At 47.5% G+C, this 16,053-nt stretch overlaps 2 protein-coding genes across 3 annotated transcripts in view; one reads left to right on the top strand and one right to left on the bottom strand.

Moving 5' to 3' along the window:
* The window catches only part of LOC135918673 (tyrosyl-DNA phosphodiesterase 2-like), a 61,191-nt gene that overhangs the window by 2,476 nt on the left and 42,662 nt on the right, over positions 1-16,053 (top strand). The window lies entirely within an intron of this gene.
* Positions 3-12,858, bottom strand: LOC135918688 (uncharacterized). The gene is made up of 3 exons (XM_065452342.2): positions 12,605-12,858; positions 2,609-4,463; positions 3-567 (listed from the first exon to the last, which is right to left on the bottom strand). The coding sequence occupies exons 2-3, from the start codon at positions 4,369-4,371 to the stop codon at positions 270-272; spliced, it is 2,061 nt and encodes a 686-aa protein (XP_065308414.1). The 5' UTR covers positions 4,372-4,463; positions 12,605-12,858; the 3' UTR covers positions 3-269.

Here is a 16,053-nt window from a genome sequence, read left to right as displayed (position 1 = left end):
GAAAAGTGTTCCAACTTTGTTATTTCTGAAACATTGTACTTGTTTCAAATGTACATTTGCTATGGAATCTGTACCAAACTCCTAGTAAAGGGGAAATTCAGGCAGGGCACAGCTACATATTCTTCGTGCCTGCTGTCTATTGTAATAGAAATAAAATTTTGAAAATTATCAATATTCATATACGCGGTGCCCAATACTACTTTTGTCAGAAGCTACAGTAGGCAACGGTTCTCTGGGTCCTTGACAAAGTTTTTCACGGCCCAGCGGTTTCACATCCTGCAAATGCTTTCCTTGACATCGTCAATCACGAGGTATCGTCGCAGGTGCCTCCAGCAGTCCTCGATCAGGTCATCCAGCTGCATGCGGTCGTCGCTTGGCGATGGATGGCAAACGACTCGCTTCCTGACCACTCCGGCGGCCCGCATAAATCCGTCCATGCTTTCGGTTCTTTTCAGGCAGTCTCGCACCAAGACAGTGAGCTCTGCTTTGTCGATACGGGCCTCCATGGCAACCTCGTCCAGAAGGGCAGGATACCGGGAAACTCGCTCCAGGGCTCCGGTGACGTACCTGCACGTGACCAGTGCTGCCTTTGGAGAAACTGAAGTTCTTGCATGGAGTAGCGTGGTGTATACAGCTTTAAACTAATCTACGGGATGTTACCGGTAGATAACGCACCGCTTGCATTCGGTGCATATTGCGAGTGTTCAGTTGTGAAGCCGAGGCTCGCATGATGGCAAAGAGCACGCTAAGGGCAGCTCAACTTTCCACGGAACAAAAGAAATGCCGCACTGCTGAGCGAGAAGACGGAGGTGTCCATAAAAGAACAAAAGTGGGTGGCTGATATTACAGCTGTCTCGATCAGGAAAGAGTGCGAACAGCAAAAAGTGTGGGGTTTGGGTCGGTCGTGTCACGCGTAGAATAGATAGATATCCGGTAGTCTGTTACATTAAGAAAAAGGGTACCTGGAGGAAGCTCCGACGTATGGGGTGGATGACTAGAAGTTATCATGAAATAAAGTTTGCACACATGCCATAGAAACGGCTAACGAACGCATGTGGAACTACTCATCACTCACGGAATCCATTCACCATGCAGTGAACCTAAGGAAGAAGTTCCCATTTATAACGGATGCAACTTTGGAGCAAAAAAATAATAGAACTAGGCTCATTCCTCGGCGCGTTACTTATGTCCTGTTACTTCTGAAAGCAGGCTCAAATCTGAGCACTGTTGAAGTGATGTTGCAACTGTCGCCAGAATTGTCCATTTTCATCGGAAATACACTAACTTACCTTTTTAAACGTTCTTATGAGGCCCCGTCTTTCGCAAATAAGGAAAAAAAAACGCTCCGAGAGAAAACGACCGCAACGATAATCAACAAACAAGTACCATAACTTTTGTATCTGACATAAGCTACTACGCTGTTCAAGATCGAGCTTCCAGGATGCTATTACCTTGCTATTCCAGGATGCTAGGTACCTGCGGTACCTTGTGTATTGTAAGTGCCTGTGAAAAGAGTTCCGCAGGACTTATCATAATAAGTATGCACTTTCACTTGGCGGGCACAGAGTGTACACAGAATAATACTCACAGGTGAAACGCAAACAATCAACGTATTCAAAATTTTCACGGTAAATAGATTTTCATCGACAGAAAATTGAACATTAAGTCTGCAAGGAAACGCTGCATGGCGACAATATTTTGGAAGCAGTGCTTCAAATAAGTGCCCACATTTCGTTACCCTTGTTTGAAATTCAAAGCAGGCCGATTGCGCACAGGTCTTTGAAAGGAAAACGACAACCGCATGTACGCGAATAATTTCGCTGATAAACATTCCTTTAAAGAAGATTTAGTTCGAAGCCAAATTCAGCTCCTTAGTTCAAGTGCGTGTAGAACGCAAAACAGCTATTAGATAACTGCTGAACATACTAGAAATAAGTTTGTCACATGTAACATAGGATAAATTCTTGTGACTGAAGGAAAATTACTCCCCTTTGGACCTAAAATATTTTGCATGAAATACTGGAAAAAGCAAATAGCAAAAAAAGAAACAATCATGAAGAACTCATCATGATGACCATGTTAATGCGATCGCACTTAAACGATAGCGGTAGCTATCACACAACTTTTATATATTGGTCTGAACACGTCATGACACGGTATTATTACTTGGCGCAGGTTACTCTCCCAAACACTGCGTTGCCTAAGTTTTCCATCGTTTTCATGTGTAACTCTGGCACTCGGTGGGTTCTCAAATACCCGGAGCGGCTAAAATTGAACGGTTTACCCAAAAATCTCATATGTACCTTTCAAAATTTAACTTTTGTAAGTGTCTTTAGTGGTACTTCTCGAAGGGTCTCTGCTTCAGCTGCCTTTGAACGGGATACCGTTTACTAAAGCGCTGCATTTTTTTAGGGCTTACAGTGTAGCTAAATTATTTTTTTCCTAATGGGCGCCGTATGCAGGTCACGTTGTGAGCGCTATTTCGCTAAGCAAGGTGGCAGATTCTGAAGATGTGGCTGAGAGAAAACAGAAGCGATTCTACCGCATTGAGAAGAGGACGACACCGTTTCTAACGCAAAGCGCCACGTCTTTTGCCTAATATACGTACCTGTCGTAATCTGAAGCCTTCTTTATTCGAGCAGCTCGTGCGACGAGACCCGAGTTTCGCAGCGTCGCCTCTCGCACAGCCAGACAGTCACCTGCGGCCTCGGCTTCGACGTGAGCCAAGCAATCCACTTTCAACAACGTGCAGCTGTCCGCAATGCCCTTCGACAGTCGTCGCACAAAGGCGGCGGTGTCTCCCGCGGTCTCGTTCGTAAGGACGACCGAGCTGATGCTCCGGCTTCGTTTAAGTACGTCCGCCAAGCCCTCCATGTCTCGACTGGTCAGGCATTGATGATAAAGCGTCAGCTTCCTCAAGCTTTTGTTTCGAGACAGGGATTCTAGCACGACCGACCACCCCGGATTGGCGCCGTGGGCCTCGACCAGTTGGACGTCATACGAAACAATCAATTCGAGCTCTCGCAGCACAGTTGTGCGTTTTAAGTATTCGGCCAGTGGCGAAAAGAGCCTCCGGTTGCCGATGTCTACGCGGATGCTCAACATCGTCACGTGCTCACAGCTTGGAAGTAGTTGCAAAGCGACACCCAAATAGTCGTCCGGTTCCAACGCGGAGAAATGTATTGCCCGGAATGCTTTGCAGCGTATCAAGTCCACGTCTTCTCTATACTCGTAGGTTCCGATAGAAACTCTTTTGTCGGAGCCAGTTGTCATGAGCATCGAGCAAACTGGTCGTAGCAGTTCAGCGTTGAACCCTGCGTCGATGTGGACCTTCTTTAGATTTCGATTTTGCGGCAGCGCCATGATAAATGTGGCCCATTGTGATGGGTGGAATATCTGCAGTGGAAGGCCCACTTCTTCCAGCGTATCATTTTGAATGACAGCGCGGAGCCAGCGGTAGCAAACGTCGTGCATTTCAGGCACGTGTCGGACGAAGGTCGATAAGGTCAAGTTACGTATTACCCGATTTCTGCTGATCACCCCAGCAACCAACTCCGCGATTTCTTCGTTTCCAGTGAACACGTACATGGAAAGCTTCTCGATACTTCTGTTTTCCAGCACGCCTTCAAGAATAGCCGTTTGGGTTACCTTATTCACCACCATGTCAAGAGTCACTGCATTTAGAAACGTAGTCGTGCCAATGTATTCGCGTAAGGCGTGTGGGTAGGACTCGCATTCGAATGCGACCCTCTGCAACACTAGTTCTTTGAGCGCGGATTTGCTTAAGAATTCTCCGACGAAATTCTCCGCCGCCTGCCCTTGTATCAAAAACCCGTTTAGATGTAGGCTCTCCAGAGACGATGAAGCCCGCTGAAGCGCTGACAGTGCTGCTACAAAGCCTTCCGAGGAATCCTCGCGCGATAAGTCGGCCTCGCAGTGAAGTGTTTTTATATTTGTCAAGCTGGGTATTAATGCAGAAGCGGCATTTAATGCTTTCCATCCCTGCATATATAGTATCACGGTCTTGATCCCTGAACTATGTCGAAGAGCCTTCAGTACGTAGAAGTCGGGGTTTGTGACAATGTGGAGCTTGAGGTGGACGGAACTAATGCAGTGATGAGTCCTGAGCAGCCATCGAAGACGGTCCTGGTTCTGTGGAAGCTGACGTAAGTGAACTTTACCGGAAAAATTCCCTAGGCACAGCTGGCCAGACATGTCCGCCTGTTCTCGCAGCTCAAAGTTGGATGCCAGAAGGAGCCTGTTCCAGGCGGAGAGCTTGTCGGCGATCTGGCATGTTTGGTTTTCGGCTACCGTGCATGGTACGCAGTGGTCGGTGAGGTCAACTTCGGACGCATTCGTGTCGGTGTGCATGCCAGTCTCTTGAATACTGTCTGAGGTCACTCCCAGGTAGCCAGCAATGTCCCCCAGGACTGTCGTGGAGGGTTCGAATTTTTCCAGAGCAACTGCGTATATATTATGATAAAGAAGTGGTGAAAACAATATTACGATAATTAGGAAGCTCTTGCACCCCCCCCCCCCTTTTAAGCACAATTTTCAAATTTAGACATTTCAGTTTTCTCGCTGCGATAACTTCTCGCATAGTGCGTACTTGACGTCGTGGTTCGGTGCCTGTTCGCAGCGGCTGCATTCTGATTGCGAGTGAACGCAAAAAGCATTTTCGTTGTTCAATTTAACTGCTAATAATTACTTACCATCCAATATACTTCATGTGCTGATCTATCTCTGATGCCTAGAAATGCTGATGGAAGCGAGGGACACTTGACACAAAGCGCATAGCTGCACTCCTAACATTGTGGAGCGAATAAGCAACTGTGGATTGTCGAATTATGCTTTAACGGAATAATTATTTACTATGCGATTACATTTCATTGTTTTTTTCTCTACAAATGCACTCTCAATAACTTGAATCAATTTTGAACACTTTGTTCCGGTTTTTCTTGAGGGGGCACTGTGTTTGGGTGTTACACGCTTAACGAGCCTCTGGTAGCCTAAACTGATCTGTGAACCCCCGAACGCAAATCTTTTTGCTCGGGTTTTGCGTTCTCCTGCCAAACCCTGCCACTTTATTTATTACCTAAAGGTTACAGCTTTTGAAATGTCTCCCAAGAAAATTTAAAAAGAGGCGGCGATGGCTGCTCGTGGCATTGCACAACCTAACAATTGTTGAAGCGAGCATTAAGCTAAACCATCAGAGGTAGCTGCTTTTCAAGAGGGGTTCGCCATTGCCCATCTTGCAGAAATGTAAGCGATCAAGACTGTAAGCCGCGACTTGGGGGGATCAAAACTCTAACCAGAAATAAGGACAGATTAGCTCCCGAGCTATTGGTGAAAAGTTTCTGGCTGCGTGTTCTTAGCCCGCCTGTCAGGCGACGCCACAATACAGCAAAAAACCACCACATCAAACTGACGTCTGCGCACTAAAGATGCATTGATATGCCGAACAAAACTGAATTTTCCTTTCGGAATAGCCGGAGGTTGCTCCGTTCTTAAAGAAATAGAAGATGGCGGCCCCGTGATTTCTCCGACCATGGCTACTCTGAGCTGCCTGAGAAAATGGATCGAATTGCGCATAGTAAAAATTTTCGCGTCTCTTTGCCAACTTTTCTTCACTGAGGATCTCTTTTAGAGGCATTTATTGGCATTCCATTGTACGCCGTCGCTATTTTCGACCAGCCACATGAAGCTAAGCAAGGGAAAGCGGGCCAGTCGCTGACGCCGGCACCACCTCAGTCATTCGGTCATCTACTTTCACTGCGCAAGCTCGACCCCAATGAAACCTTCTATACAGTGCTTCGTGCTCCTTGCCTCTTGAGATCAGGAAAGCCTGTCAATGTAGGTAATGCAATTCTTTTTGGAAAATAACAAACGTAACCTTCTCTGAACAAGGAAGGTGTGTGACTGTCCTGTCCATAAAACGCGACGAGTCACCGCCTGGTGCTCGCGTTGGTGGTTACGTAAACTTGGCGTCAAGAGATTGGAATTAAAATAGATTGGAACAGTTCTACGTCATAGGGTCCTGCTTGTCCGTTTCAGACGACCTAACAAACGCAATTTACGGAACCACGATGTTCGGGCGCGTTTGAGGATTTCTTAACTTCGCGTTTCCATATTTCTAAAGATTACCAATTTACAACAGCGTTTGCACAAACTTCCATGCCCTAACTTAAGCTTTAGCTCGTGATGCAGTCACTATAATTTACATTTCTGTTTCAGATGCATCAAACTTTATTCAAATTTGTCCAGTTGTAGTCTCATAAAATTCTGTGTGTATCACATTTATGTGAAGAGAAGGAGACGGCGCCGAATGAGTAATTTTTGTTGTTGGTATTTTTACTTCATTTGCCACAATTTTTTCATTTTTCTGAAACAGAATCAGTCGTTCATTCACACGGGCATGAAATCTTACTGCCCGAAAATGCCGGTTCCGCAACCTTAGTCATAGGTTACCTGGACAGCCTTTGTATCTTTCTACAGCAGGAAACTAAGGGCAGTTAGAAATGCTCCGAAAAAAAAACATTGCCAAATTATTCCACTTTAGCAGGTTTGTCAGCGTTTGTTTAATAGCAACTGATCTTGCCAGAAATAAGTGAATCCCATGGACAGCCTGAATATCACAGGGAGAATGTTGTTTACTTGGAAGTGCCAGCACTGCGTCCTGCTCTGACGCAGAGTAAATCGCTTTTGGTTCAAAGCCTACAAGCTGGAATTAAATCGGCTAAGATGACCAAACGAAAGAACGTCTTTCAGAAGCGCCGCTTCTGGGTCAATCGATAAGCGTATATATATATCGATAAATGAACACGAGAAATTCCAAAAGTACCAAACGTCCTCTTGCCAACGCAACGCATGTGGTTCGCGCATCGCTCTGTGGTCCTCGGTGTTCTTGAGCGAGCACGCGCACTGGCGGAGGTCCTCGTTTCGCAGCGTGCCCAAGCCTGGCCTGCTCGGCGTGCTTTTTTTTTCAATGCCTCTTTCTCACCATCACTGAGTGGTCGCCTTTAGGTACCACGGGGACAACCGAAGCGGCCACACCTACTCACCATAGGCAACTCGTTCCTATGCGCCGTTGTGTATACGCAAATGTCGGCCACGAAGCTGGGACTTGTAACTACGAATGCTGTTCACGCGTTCCGTTCCCTTGCGATTTGCATAGCGGAATCTGGCGAGCGCATACGAGCTGTGGCTTCTTTCTGCCGAAGCGCGAGCTGTCCCCAGCAACAACGGCGATGAAGGAACATGGGACGCACGCCCGAAAAAATGTTTCGAAAAGCCCGGCTTGCTCTGGACCGAGGCAAGTATGCGTACTGTCGGTGCCTTATATAAGGGCACAGCCTGGCTGCTGTGCTCGCGTTCCAGGGCTGCCGTGGTAATGGTCAGGACACCGCACGGCTGTACTCGACGACGCCTGGTTCGATTGCTCTATCGGGCGCACATTGTCTTAATTTTATCGCAAGGAGACGAGACAGGAACCTACCTGTTCTCCGTTTCATACTCAGCGTGCGACGCCATGAAAAACCTTGATTGCTGTGCGAACGCAGTTACTGCAAGAAGCATGGCTAGCTAGCATCCATGGCTTTGCAGGCTGTGTGTGAAAAGGAGTACACAATGTGGCGTAATATACATGGTAGTTGTGGGGCCTATGTTTCGAGCAAGAACTTCGACAGTCTAACCTCGGTATTCGGAATCGCATCGTAAATTGAAGCCCGCGTGCTCGACTTGGATGGTGCCTGCGTGAACATGCCGAAGGCGCTCACTGCATTTACTTCGGCACGTTCACGACAGGCGTCCATCAGAATAAGTCAAGCACGAGCTTCGAGTCGAGATGCACTTCTGAACGTGGGGTTAAATGTACAACTCCAGGCGCTCTGTCGTCCGACGTTGGTGTTCGAGGATGTCTCGGGCTGTAAGTGGACTATCTTGGAAAGGGCTGTGGTTCCCCGCTCGGTTTGTGAGTTCTCGATCTAGGGAGTGTGCCCTCTCATCGTCTGGGATACCCTCGTGTCCAGGACACGATATGATTGCTTGTTCTTCTTGGGGTACGTCGCCTAAGATTCTCAGCGCGATTCATGGCAATCTGCCTTGCATGTACATTCTGCATGCAGCTTGAGAGTCTGAGATAACCAGTGCCGAGTGCCCGGCGGTGTAGCTGTGTTTGATTGCGATCGCGATTGCTGAAGCTTCTGCAGTGGCTGGGCATGTTGTGTTTATTGAGGCCGTTATTTCTGCTCTTTTCCGCTGCGCGTTGTGAACTGCTACTGTGACGTGTCCTCTAACAGTCAGAGCGGCGTCCGTGTATTGCACTTCTTGATTATTCCCAAAGCTTTTGATAAGTTGCTTGACTCGGGCTTGTCTTCGGCCTTTGTGGTATTCGGGATTCATGTTCTTTGCTATAGGTGTGGCTTGTATTTGCTTCCTGATGTGGCCTGGTATCTGGTGGATTTGGTCACTACAATATTGCGGTTTCACCGAATGTCTTAGTCCAGTGAGTAGTTGTTGTCCGGCTTGTGTGAGACACAGGCGCTCTGTCTGATTTATTATAACCGCTGCCTTGAGCTCTTCAAAGGTGCTGTAAACTCCTGTGTCGTGCAGTCTTTCATTTCCGGTGTTCACCGGTAATCCAAGCGCCACCTTGTGCGCGAACTGTATGGTCTGGTCCACCATCTTGATTTCTGTGCGATGTAAGTTTTGATAGGGTATAGCATATGTTATCCGGCTGATGACAAAAGCTTGAACGAGTCGTATCGTTTCGCTTTCGTGTAGGCATCTCCGTTTCTTTGTGATTCTTCCTATTAGTCTTGCTGTTTTCCTCGTTGTCGCTATCAGGGTCCAGATAGTGTGATCCACTCGCCTGTTGCTTTGGATCCAGAGGCCCAAGACACCAACATTGGTGTTTTCTGGAAGCATTTGGTTCTCTAGTTGGAGGTGTAGGTTTGGCCTGTTACGGTAGTTTCGTCCATGGACTCTGATCCATTCGGATTTTTCTGGTGCACAGGCCATGCCGTGCTCTGCCAGGAAGTGTTGGACGGTGTTGATGGCTTCTTCTAGGGTGCATTCCTTGTGGCCTAACGATCCTTTGTGCATCCATAAGGAGATATCATCAGCATAGAGCGCGAATTTGAGATCTTGGATTTTATGCAACCTTCTCGCCAAATTTTTCATGCCAATGTTAAACAATAATGGCGAGAGTATAGCTTCCTGTGGAGTTCCTTTGTTGGGGAGATTGAGCTTGGGTGATCGCACATCTTCTAAACCTATCGTGGTAGTCCTACAAGTTAAGAATGATTTAACGTAGTCAAAAATTCTCTTTCCGCATCCCATTTCTTCTATTTCCTCCATGATGAGCTTATGGGACATAGTGTCGAATGCGCTCTTTAAGTCCAACGCCACCACTATGTTTTCTTCACCAGTCACCACGTCGTTTATTACTTCGTCTATTAGAATATAGAAAACATGCTGTGTTGAAAGATGTTTGCGGAAACCGTACATGTACAGCGATAGGAGGTTGTGACTTTCGATATAATCTGTTAACCTGGTGAGTATCACTTTTTCAAACAGCTTCCCTAGACATGTCGTAAGTGAGACTGGTGTCAAGTTCTGAATAGTTTTCTGTTCTCCCAGTTTATGGATTAGGATTATGGTGGCTTCCTTCCACTCCTGTGGAATGGTACCAGGTCCCCATATGCCCTTGTTGAAGTAGTCGACTAGTCGTTCGCGTTGCCTATTGCTGAGGTTGCGCAGTATCGCGTTGGTGATGCCATCCCCTCCGGGTGCTGTGTTTCGTCTGATGTCCTGTGCCGCTGCATACAGTTCCGCAACCGTAACGGGCTCATCTAGAGGTTTGTTTGTCGGCCCTTTCTAGCTGAGAGATTCGACGATATCGCTCCCTGTTATAATGTATTTGTCCCTGAGCGCTTGGATCAGTTCATCGGGGTCACCTATGTATTCACCTACAAGGGTGCGTATCCTTCTCACTGTTGCCGTCTTTTTAGAGTCCGGGGCTTTTATGCTACGTAAGATAGCCCATGTCTTAGCGGTGGATAACGTCCCTCTCAGTGAATCGCAAAAATTTTAGCCAATTTTCCGCTTACAGCACTCTGGCAAACTCAATTGCTTGCTCTGTTAGCGTTGCTATACTTGCCCTCAGTTTTCTTTTCAGTCTTTGAGTTTTCCAGTGCTTGTTTAAGCTGCGCCGGCCCTCCCACAGGTGCAGCAGTTGTGGGTCGACTGCAGGTGTTTTCGCGTTAATGGATATGTTTTGTGTTGTGGCTTCGTTTGTGACTTTGAGTTCCTTTGCACAGTCCTCAGCTGTGTTGGGGGGTGTTGTGGACATTGGATATTTCCTGTATGCCATCCAGTTTGTGATTCTGGCCTGCTTTGGTGGAAGTTTGAGGCGGGGTGTGGTCATTGATAGCTAGTAACATAGTGGTCACTTCCCAAGTTTTCGTCTAAATTTCTCCATTGCCCATCCGTTATGTTTGGCATGAAGGTTAGGTCGGAGTAGGTATCCCCGCACACGCTATTTCCTAATCTAGTAGGTGTTAGTGGGAGAGTTCCTAGTTCTAGATCATATTTGTCTGTAATTTCTTCCAGGCTTCCAGGCTTCCAGGCTTTCTTCCAGGTGGCGTTTAAGTGCGGGATCTCCAGCCTAAATTCTTCTAAGCTTCGCATGAGTTGCCTATTTTCTAATACAATTTTTTTGTATTCTGAGTTCAATGCTATGGGAGCCGTGGTACGAACCATCCCGGCCCAGCTCACTTTGTTGTCGGTGGGTTCCTTCTTCCTTGATGGAGTGCGAGATCTTTGCCTGGATCCTATAAGAATGGGCTGGCAGTTGGAAGGGGGGTGGTCTGAAGAGTCAGAGCCCTTATGTCGCCTTCGTCACTCTCTTGATCGGGATCGCTGTCGTCGTGGCGACACCGCTTGTAGGCCTTCTTGTCGCTTTAATGGTGGCCATCCGTCGTCGTCCGTTTCACCCGTGTCGTACCACCGTGGCCTTGGTACAGACTCCTTCATTGGAGTTTTCAGTAGTCTGGAGGAAGACTTGCTATGCGCTTTGTTGTACTGCCGCGGCTGTTTGTACCGTTTCTTGCAATCCTTCGAACCGGCAAGATGTTTCTTTCCACAAGTGGATCAGGTGGGTTTACATTCGTTCTCTGGCTCTGCCTCCTTAGTGCCACAATTGCTGCCTACTGAGGTACGGGGTTGAGGGCACACGCCCATCCTGTGGCCTATTTGTATGCAGGCGTTGCAGAATTGTGCGGTGTTCTTGAATGGGTAACAGGGCATTTCTCCTCCCATGTAGTAGGCAAAACGTGCTATCATGGGGCCAATGACCGCTGTCTCTGTTTCCCCGAGCATGCGTGCTCGTAGTATTTCCACTCTTTGCCTTCTGATGCGCACGTTGGCTTGGAGTGCTTCCGGACTCGTGTGCGGTGCCAATCCATGCACAACACCTTTCTTTGTGTCTTCTCCGGCCGTCACGTAAGCGTTTACTGCGTGTTGTTTGCCGTTGATAACGAGCGTCGTTATCTTCCTGACTATATTTGCTACCTCTTGTTTGGGGGTAGATATGATAACGATGTTTGATCCTGTTTTTAGTCGTAAAAGGAAGTGTTCACCTCTGACCTTCCTTTGTGTGGCCACTATGACCGCTTCGGAAATCTGCGGAGCCGTCAAGCCTTTAACTGGTAACCCTTGATGTGGTGGGACTATTATTTTGAAGTCTTCCTTTGGTAACGGAGGTAGTCTGTTGGCTCGTGGCTTTTTCTTCATCGGCGGTTTCTTGGCTGGTCCGGGGTGCTGGCTCGACGAGTCGTGGGCACCCCCTGCTCCCATGGCTTTTCTTCCAACTCTTGCGAGAGCCTTCTTCTGGCGAACAGTTAACACCGTTTGCCAGTCTCCTTCTTTCTCCTCCTCCTGCCCGACGCGTGTGACGGGCATATCGGTGTCTTGTAGGATGATACTATCCCCTTCGTTGGTGCCTTGGTACTCCATTTGTTCCCGGTCCAGGTCCGAGAGCGTCGCTCGTACTTTTAGTGGTTCGTGCGAGCTTGAAGCTTCAATGTAGTTTGGTTTAGGCGTGCTCGTCGTAGCGTTCGTCGCCCCCGTGGGCATCGCAGCTCCGGACGCAGCCGGCGTCGCCATCTGCGGCGGCAGCGCGCACGGCGTCTCCCGCGAAGCAGCCAGCAATCCGCACACGTGTGGCTGGCGCGTCCCGGCCCGTATTTACGAAAAGACGAAGGGCTAACCGCTAACACTGGTATGTTCAGAGTCCTTAGACGTTCCCGAATCACGTATTCCACACGAAATTCAGCACATCATTGGAAAAACTGGTCAAAAGATACAACACCACGGAGCTCCATGCAGAGCCAACGGCTCTGCTAGGCTCCACATCGGCATTCCAACAACCTGCTTTCTCGCATTCCTGAGGTGACTACCGCTGCAGGATAACTTGACAAGACAGACAAAAACATTTCCCACAGTAATAATGCCCTGACAACAACGCGTCGACTCTGCTGCGGGTTAAGTTAAAGCAGTACACCTATTTGAGCTGTGTTAAGTGAAAAGTGCATTTATTACTTACCGAGGCAGCTACCACGATCGGGCCAACCAGGTCAAACCATTCAGGGCTAGCTGTGGCGATGTTTTGCTTCTTGGCAGTGTTGATGATGATACCTTCTGCAATGGCACAAACCCTCCTAGAGAGATGTTGTTTCCTATGGAGCGTGTGGCTCCTGCCCACTGCAAGCGATTGGCCAGAAAATTAGATGATCACGTGTTTTGATTTCCCGTGCTAATACTGTCCTCCTCTTAGAGCGCGGCTCTTAGGTACTCGTTCCTGGGTTGAGCGTCGCCGTCGCTCTGCGTAACCGCGCGAACACGCTCGTGCCACTGCTCGCGCGTTCGCCGTCGTATTCTTCGACAGCTGGCTCTGATGCCGCTCGCCACGCAAGCGTTCCCATACTGCCTCAACCCCCCCCCCCCCTCCTCCTCTGCGGAGACACTGGCGACAGTGGCCCACTGCCACTCGGTGCGGTATTTTCAGTCTCAAACTCTTTGCCTCAATATATCGCGAAATGAAAAGACGTATCGCGCTCTGCTCACATTTCGCATTAGGGAGTATCCTAATCATGGGATTTTAGTTGTGTGTAAACAGAGCAAGAGCAACATGCGGACGAAGACGCGTAGTGCTTAGAGCTTACCGCTGTGATTTCCGGGATGAGGATCCAAAAGACGCGCGCAATTAATTAGCGAAGCAGGCCACTGTTAATGGGAGCGGTGTTCGCGTGTCAATGGGCCATCGGTAGTCCCGTCTCATAAAGAAATGTTACTCTTCGAAGAAGGAAGCACGCGCAGCGGACGCCAGTGATCGATCAGCTTTTTGTGTGACGCTTTGAATTTTCGTTTCGCGTAAACATTTTTTTCGTGTAATCTCGTGTACGCGTGTGCAAAGAAGTCGTACGCGCCAATAATTATGTCAGTTGGAAGCCCACGCTTGTGCCTTCTCGTTTCCGCCCCCGAGTTGCCTCTTGCTCTGTGAAGTAGACACGGGGGGACTTTTATTTCATAGTGACTGGGAATAACTTCACAAGGTTCATTCCTGGCTCCGATGCATGCTGTGTCGCTGGTGGTCATTTTTTGCCGACCATGCATGTTACGGCACACCGAGCATAATAACCACTGCCTTCCGCTGGCTGATTCCAAGACGTGCCTGCAAATTTCGCCGCCTTATCATACTACCTATTTTGAAGGTGAGAACCTTTTAGGATAGGAAGAAAAAAAATTGAGCTAAGTCGGTGAAGGAAACAGTCCTTGATGTCGGCAAGGTAACACATCCAGCTATGCTCTGTTGCGATCACAATTATATGGACGCTGTCGGTGTTACCGTGAGCCTCCGCATATTTATTTTTCTTTATTGCAGGCTTTGACGGTATACACAAAAATACACAAAAGCGAAAACGCTTTAGCAAGGATATTTAGATCTTTGTGCTGTATATGATAGTTTACGTAGCCATACTTTTCCTATCACTAAAGTTGGTCGTACAAGATCTTACATTCTCGACAAAATTCTTCCTCAGGATTTCGAGAATGACAGCGCAAAAACAAATGTAATAAAACATGGCAGTGCCAGCGGATGCTTTTTATCTTAAATATTTTGAAACTAATGAATAAAAAATATGTTAAACTATCATAGTTCAAAGTTCAAAGTGATGTAATTTTAGTTGCGTGGTTCTTTTAGGCTACAATTTCTCCGGAATCGGCCCACGAAAGAGGTTTCAAATATACTCGATAAGGAAATATAGGGATAACTTGCAAAAACAGATTTTTCCTTTACCAAATAAACATAAAGGAAACTGTCCAACACGTCAGGATTTCAACAGAGCACAACACCTCGACCACCTAACCGTGAGGCCACGGGTGCCTGTCGGTTATGTGGTTATTATTATTATTATTATTATTATTACACGCGAAAGAAGAATTACGTTTTGAAGTTTGAGGAAGTACTATATCCAGATTCGCGCTGCTACAGCTACTTCCGGTGTGTTCGTACGTTCGCTATAGTCACACTAATATTGAGGAAGTTGCGCATCAATATGTTGATCACGCATTGTGATTGTTATGCGCATGCATTTTGTGAGCGCCTTGTGCTGACGCACATCTTTTTTCGTCGCCACAGTTGCTGTGGCCTGTGCTCCACAAAGTATCATTCTTCTATCTTAATTTTCAGCCAATAAAACTCCACTGTTCACTTAAATTCGGGCATAAAAATGAAATTATTTTGTTTCAACGCATATTAATGGCAATCTGAAGCATCGCGTGGTCCTTAATTGAGAAACAATGAAATAATGTGGATACATAAGGTATACTTGGCCGGCTGTGCTTAACTTGCTGTAAAAAAAAATATTATTTAAGGGTCAAGTTAATTTGCCAAGGTAACGAACATGGAGAGTACTAATTCTCGCAGCGAAACCAAGGCGGTACCAAAGTGCATGCAAGTATAAGTTATTTCACATCATACATGATGCCGAATTTCATAAAACTTTAGATTTAAAAAGCCGGCATCGACTTAACGCACCCGTCGAGTGGACCTCAATATTCTTAGTGCCTAGTTCGCACCAAGCTCGTGTCGAGTTGGAGAATGTTTAAAAATACCGTCCTAATCACAACGCCTGAAAGAGAATCAAATTTCAACTCAATAACGAAAGTGAAATCACCCTTCTTTTTTTATTGTATATGGCGTCACTTTTTTTTTTCACCGGAAGTGTTCCCTTCTCGCTGTTAGGGTTGGCGTCTGACACGACGTGGCGACAGGAATTTCGCCGGACCTTCTACCAGGATTCGTCGAAATGAGGGTTGACTTCTCCTGCGATGGTTAACGTCAGGCACCTTGCACACAAAGGGCCTTCTACCAGGATTCGTCGAAAGGAGGGTTGACTTCTCCTGCGATGGTTAACGTCAGGCACCTTGCGCACAAAGGGCCTTCTACCAGGATTCGTCGAAATGAGGGTTGACTTCTCCTGCGATGGTTAACGTCAGGCACCCTGGGCACAAAGGGCCTTCTACCAGGATTCGTCGAAATGATGGTTGACTTCTCCTGCGATGCTTAACGTCAGGCACCTTGCGCACAAAGGGCCTTCTACCAGGATTCGTCGAAATGAGGGTTGACTTCTCCTTTCCTTGCTCGGTAATGCAGGAGGAGGCGCCCTCTCTCTGTGCCTGTCACGTGACATCGATGGAAGCAAAATCCCGCTCACACTTGTAGAGAGCCTATTTAAGGGGCTCCGAAAGGTACTTTTATATACTTCCTGCTTTTCTTATTTTCTTTCAACTACCTTTGAATAAACCGTGCAAGTTTCGCACTAGCAAATCGTCTCGCCCTTGCTCGGTCGCCATGGTCTACCGGATGCCTGCAGCCCGTCGACAACGCCACGCTACCCAATATGTAATGTCGATCGAGCTTCGATAGGCAGGCGCCGCTATTTCTCGGCAACAGTACGGTACGCTACCCTGGAGTACGCAACAAACTGGTGG

Source organism: Dermacentor albipictus, chromosome 6 (assembly GCF_038994185.2).
Source record: "Dermacentor albipictus isolate Rhodes 1998 colony chromosome 6, USDA_Dalb.pri_finalv2, whole genome shotgun sequence".
NCBI classification, from domain to species: Eukaryota; Metazoa; Arthropoda; class Arachnida; order Ixodida; family Ixodidae; genus Dermacentor; species Dermacentor albipictus.
Note: the sequence above shows the minus strand (reverse complement) of the source record. Positions and strands in the feature narration are given on the sequence as shown.

Bases quoted from the DNA above. Each gene is read 5' to 3' on its own strand.
- LOC135918688 (XM_065452342.2), bottom strand. From the start codon at position 4,371: ATGCACACCGACACGAATGCGTCCGAAGTTGACCTCACCGACCACTGC. The intron at 568-2,608 runs GTACGTATATTA...GGTCACGTGCAG, and splicing joins AAGGCTTCAGATTACGACAG to GTACGTCACCGGAGCCCTGG.